This window comes from Neophocaena asiaeorientalis, unplaced genomic scaffold (genome assembly GCF_003031525.2).
Source record: "Neophocaena asiaeorientalis asiaeorientalis breed wild unplaced genomic scaffold, Neophocaena_asiaeorientalis_V1.1 scaffold174, whole genome shotgun sequence".
Classification (NCBI taxonomy): Eukaryota; Metazoa; Chordata; class Mammalia; order Artiodactyla; family Phocoenidae; genus Neophocaena; species Neophocaena asiaeorientalis.
Window position 1 is genome coordinate 2505204 of NW_020174922.1, and position 5884 is coordinate 2511087.

Sequence of the window (5884 nt, forward strand, 5' to 3'; positions counted from 1 at the left end):
AAAAAAAAAAGAGAAAGCAAAAAAAAAGAAAAACGAAACGAAAAACAACGAAGAGGAAAAAACCCCGACAAAAAAAAAAAAAAAAAAAAAAAAAAAAAGAAAGATTAATGTGAAGTGTTGGATGTGTTAATTAACTAGATGGGGAAATCCTTTCCAAGTTATACATATATCAAATTATCATAATGCACAATTTAAGTATCTTATAAATTTATATGTTAATTATATAATTATGCCTCAGCAAAGCTGAAATAATATAAATAACTAAATCATAAAAGCAGTCAGAGAAAAGATACATTACTTCAGTGGATGAACAATAAAACTAACAACTGACTTTACAACAGAAATGATGGAAACCATAAGACAAGGAAATAACATCTTTTAAAACCTGAAAATAACTCCAAACGTATGATTCTATGCCAAGCAAATAAATCCTTCAAAAATGAAAGAAAAATAAAGACATTTTTAGGTGAACCAAAACTGGGAGAATCTGTTCCAGTACACTTCCACCAAGAGGCAGAAAAAAAATACGCCCAGAAAGAAACTTAGAAACTTATGAAGACATGAAGAACTAGAAAAAGCATCAATATGTGGGTAACTCTAAGCAAATAGTGACTTCATATAACATATGTATTATAACACATAATATATAAACGACAATAATTACTTCTTGTTATCTTGAGTTTTAGTTCAACATCTATTTTATGCGCCCAGAATACCAAAAATGATGATAGGAGGGGTTCTAAGGCCACTACATTTACTATCACAGCAATGTTTAAAGTACCAACTTATATTAAACTTCAGAAAACCAAGGAAGAATGTTTTGATCTCTGGGAAAACCACTTTAAAAAGAGTAAAAGGAGAAACACCATCAGAAGGGATAAATTGGAAATCTTTTTTAATTGAAAATTTCCAAGCAGGTAAGAAAAGGAGAAAAATGGAAACAAAGAACAGATGGGTCAAGTAGAAAATACATAGTAAGATGAAAGGATTAATATCAGTCACAGTAAATAAAAATGGACTATTCCAATTAGAAGACAAGGATTATCAAACTAAAATTAAAAAAAAAGAAATATTTGGTGTCTACAAGGCACACTGACAAGACATAACTGATAAAGGTTGAAAGTAAAAAGATAGAAAAAGACATACCATGAAAATACTAACCAAAACAAAGCTGATATAGCTAAATTAATAACAAAGAAAAACACTGTAAGGCAAGAATAATTACTACAGATTAAAAGGTATAATTTATAATGATACAAGGATTAATCTGGACTTCCCTGGTGGCACAGCGGTTAAGAATCCAACTGCCAATGCAGGGGACACAGGTTTGAGCCCCAATCCGGGAAGATCCCATATGCCACAGAGCAAATGAGCCTGTGTGCCACAACTACTGAACCTGCGCTCTAGAGCCCGCGAGCCACAACTACTGAGCCCTCTTGCCACAACTACTGAAGCCTGCGTGCCTGGAGCCCATGCTCCGCAACGAGAGAAGCCACCGCAATGAGAAGCCCGCGCACCGTAACAAAGAGTAGCCCCTGCTCGCCGCAACTAGAGAAAGCCTGCGCACAGCAACAAAGACCCAGTGCAGCCAAAAATAAATTAATTTAAAAAATAAAGGAGCCAGATACTTAATATTTTAGGCTTTTAGGCCATATGCCTCTCTCACAACTATTCAACTCTGCTGTTGTAGCACAAAAGCAAACATAAACATATGTAAATAGACGAGAGCAGCTGTGTTTCAAGTAAAACTTTATTAACAAAAACAGGCAGAGGAAAAAGAAGACAAAAAAAAACCAGGCAGAGGTTCAAACTTATCCCAATGCCCATAGTTTGCCAATTCCTTCACTATACTACAATGCATTCCCTCCTAGAGAAGCTCTGGTAGCTTTTCATTAATACCACTGAATTTTACCTCTCTCTCAGTTTTTAAAACATTCTGACCTTAATCTTACGGGTAAATTTTTATTTTAATGCTTTTCTTATGAGGCTCAATCTACTTGAAATAGGTTACTCTTGGGAGAATATGTATAACCTTTTACATATTTTAACTATGATACCAATTATATCAGAAATTAACCTATAATTGAGATTCAAACCCAAGGAGTTTGGCTTTAAAGTCACATTCATGGCTAGGTCACCTCACACAGTTGTTGTGGGAATTAAAAGAAATAACACATGTAGAAAAAGGACCTTGTCGACCCTAAATGACTCCCTAAATATTAGCTGCTATTGCATTAGAGCTTTTGATCTGGATGTTATGGGTGACCATTCTTTTGTACCTGGTCTTATTAGAAAGTAAAATTAAAATATGAGAAAGCATAAAAAAAGAAATTCATCTACAAATAAAACGTTTCTAAAACCACAGTACTAGCATGCACTAAAGTCTCAGTGTGATGATGTCAAACACCTATATTTGCAGTTCTCCCTTTTGAACTTTTTTCAGTTATTAGTTTTTAATTGCTCACTCTGTATTTAATAAGGAGAATTACCACAAGGCCCCACTAATATATGCAACTAAGCAACAACAGGAAATATCTTCTTTTAATGAAACAAAATGACCATGTGTATAAAAAAGATCTAAATATGCAGAACTTGAAGACCTTCTCTCAATTGCTCTCTTATTACAAAATTTAATTGTATGTACCACCACCGAAATTGTTATTTTTAATAAAAAAGATTTAAACAGTATAAAATGATATAAATAGGAAAGAAAACACCCTTCTCCATCGGGGAATCTATTCCTTCTTCCCTCTCTCTTCCCTACCGGTTTCTCACACGCACCTTTGCTCATACTCTGTCTGTCTCTCTCTCCCACGCACAAAACACACACACAGAGGGCATTTTAAAAACACAATCTAAGTCCAAATGACACATAGGATCAGGTTCAAATACCAGTTCTACACACAAAGCACACAAGATATGATTCAGAAAACACAAAATCAGGTTCAAATCCCAGCTCTACAACTAAAACCAGTTTAATAATCACTTCCCTAGCTTTGCATCTTCAGTAATTATTTATTCAACCTCTATTAGTCTGTTTCCATCTATAAAATGGGGGAAAAATCATACCCACCTCATGTGGCTGTAGTGAGCATTAACGTGAGAATTAAAATCACATGCCCATAGCATAGTGTTGATATACAGTCAAGCCTTAACACTCCTAGGTGATGCTATTACCACCGCCACCACTAACACCACCATTCTGGGCAAATCTTGTTAACATCTATTGTAGTTCCTCTACAAAATGGAAAAAGCAATGCCTCAAACGGTGTATGTAATAACTTTTTAAGGCATCCTGCAAATTCGTCTTGTTCTTTCTCTCAAGAACTTAATGTTCCTTTGAGAACCTTTAAGAATTAAACAAGTCTATTTTTATTCCTGAGAAGAAACAAGAAGCTAACATTTTTCACTTTGTTTTTCATTACTGTAGATATTTTTAAACCAATATATTATTAAGAGATCTAATATGTCACTTTTTAAAGAGCTCAACACTAATAAATAATCATAAATAGATGTGGTTAAAAGGCAATATCAGAACAGGGTCCACTTTCTCAATTCCAATATATTTTAAAATGCACCAATTTGAGGGTTTATGTTTGTTGTTTTTGTTTTCAGTTTTCTGCACTTAAAAGCACCACATGTTAATAACTGTATAATATAGTTGCTCTAACATTAGTTGATATAGAAATTTCTTACCAAGTTATGCTTTTTTAGTGGAAGAAAGTAATAATAGTGGCAGAAAGAAAACATCAGTGCGTAGCAAGTAAGAAGTTCAGTGTAGAAACACAACTGCAGAAAAAGCCAGTGATTATCTTCACCAACACAGTTGTTAATCCTGAAGAAAAAAAGGAAAAAGAAAAAATATTTCAAACTTTAATATTAATTTTAGGATGGTAAAAGTAGAGATAAATGCGAACACACACAAACTTCACATAAAGCACAAACTTCATATGTGCTTTACTTCACGGAGATAAGCTAAAGTCACTCAAACCTAAAAGCAAAGAGTACATAAGATATGACACAAATATGCCACTTCACATTTGTAAAGCACATTCTACTTTTTAAAGAAGTCCTGTATATGATTCAACTCAACAACAACCCAGTGAGGCAGGGAAGAACAGATGGCAGCCTCCTTGCTTCACTGATACAAAAAAGGAACAAAGGAGTTAGGACAATTGCTAGAGGATGTACAGTTAGGAGAGACAGTGGTCAAGAGAACAAGAACCCTTTTCTGTACACTGCTCTTCCACTGCAGCATTCTAGCTGTGCAGACCAATTTGAATGATGTGAAGTGAAATAACTTAAACCTGCCACTCTGAGATACTGCTAAGCATTCACAATTTTTCTTACTTTTAAAATCTAACCTTGGTTCCTGAAAATAAACACATATCCAAAAGTATTTATAAATTCTCAGAGCTACATTTCCACCAATACAACAGTGAACTACAACTAGGAAAAAGGATTAATGTCATAATCCCAAAATATTCAAGATTAATGCAAGCTATTTTATTGTTCCAAGGTTATTTATTGTACCTAAATTTTCAAAATATTTTACGATTCCAGCAGAAAACCCTAGTTCAAAACTACAAATTATCTTTCACAAATGTTTTCATTTCAATAAAGCATTACACTGCCACTGTTTGAAAAAATAAATAAATAGGGTCAAATTCCTAACTTAAATTGTTTTAAAGGTGTGCTGTCTAACTATTTTTTAAAATCAGATATATAACTGAACAGAAAACCTGGAAGAGGCATTTCTTAGACTAAAGAGTGCATGCTCTGTAAACAAGAAAACTTCCTGTGTTTTGTTATCTGCAAGCAGGGCTACCAGAGAAGGGTGCTTCTGTATGCACTCGAAAATACTCTTCAATAGCTGTTGCTTGAAAGATGACTTATACTTGCCCCACTCCTTTCTGTCCCCCCAAAATTTGAGAAGTAACTGCTATGATCACGGCATTCTTCTTAAGCACGGAACTTTAAGAAACACTAAGATAATCTACATGTAAGAGTTCTTTTGGTAGCAAGTTCCTTGGAAGGAGTGATTAGAGCCAAAAATAGAGTAAACCTTGAGGTCATCAGAGAACTGACCTCCAAATCCAAAGCTGTTAAGCAGCTAAGATAATGCAGTTTCTGAAAAAAATAAAAAATTCTCCTTGCTTCTAGTTATACTGTACATTTCCCTCACTCCCTGAATATCTCAGCACTGCTCTATTAGGGAATTCAATCACATAAATCCCTGAATCTATGCAGGCCCCCTGGTCTACCGTCCCTTCCTATGCTCCAGCTCTTTGCACTTTCACTCTTCTTCCCTCCAGTGTTCTGAGAAGGTGACTAAAACTATGGAGGCGCAAGGCCTAGGAACAGAGAGCTCACCCCAATCTTAGAATTTTGGCTAAACAGCACTTTATTTTGTCACCAAGTCAATCTTTATTCCTTGAAAATAAATCAATAAATAAAATCACTCATCTATATAGTACCGAAACAGTTCCTAATTGATTATTTTTTTAAGCTTAAGCTATTGCATTCACTTAAAAGGAGGTATCAATATCCAACCGACTATCCTGAACATTTATTATACTTTTAATCAGAAATATTACTCTAAAAAGCATATAAAATTGAGTTTTTAAGTGTGATTATCCCTTACCTGAATACATGTTTTATATAGCTTTAAAAAATCTACTACTGGGCTTCCCTGGTGGCGCAGTGGTTGAGAGTCCGCCTGCCGATGCATGGGACACGGGTTCGTGCCCCTGGTTCGGGAAGATCCCACATGCCACGGAGCGGCTGGGCCCATGAGCCATGGCCACTGAGCCTGCGCGTCCGGAGCCTGTGCTCCACAATGGGAGAGGCCACAACAGTGAGAGGCCCGCATAACGCAAAAAAA

The 5884-nt window shown here is 35.3% G+C and overlaps 1 protein-coding gene across 2 annotated transcripts in view; it reads right to left on the reverse strand.

The window, feature by feature from the left end:
• ZDHHC21 (zDHHC palmitoyltransferase 21) overlaps positions 1 to 5884 on the reverse strand; it is a 65076-nt gene that overhangs the window by 37870 nt on the left and 21322 nt on the right. For both annotated transcript variants that reach the window (XR_003005323.1, XM_024760470.1), the window contains exon 6: positions 3697 to 3835. Coding sequence is in view for 1 of the 2 variants with exons in the window: in XM_024760470.1 (XP_024616238.1) it covers positions 3697 to 3835 (139 nt within the window). In the remaining variant the exon portion in view is untranslated. The remainder of the gene's footprint in view (positions 1 to 3696; positions 3836 to 5884) is intronic.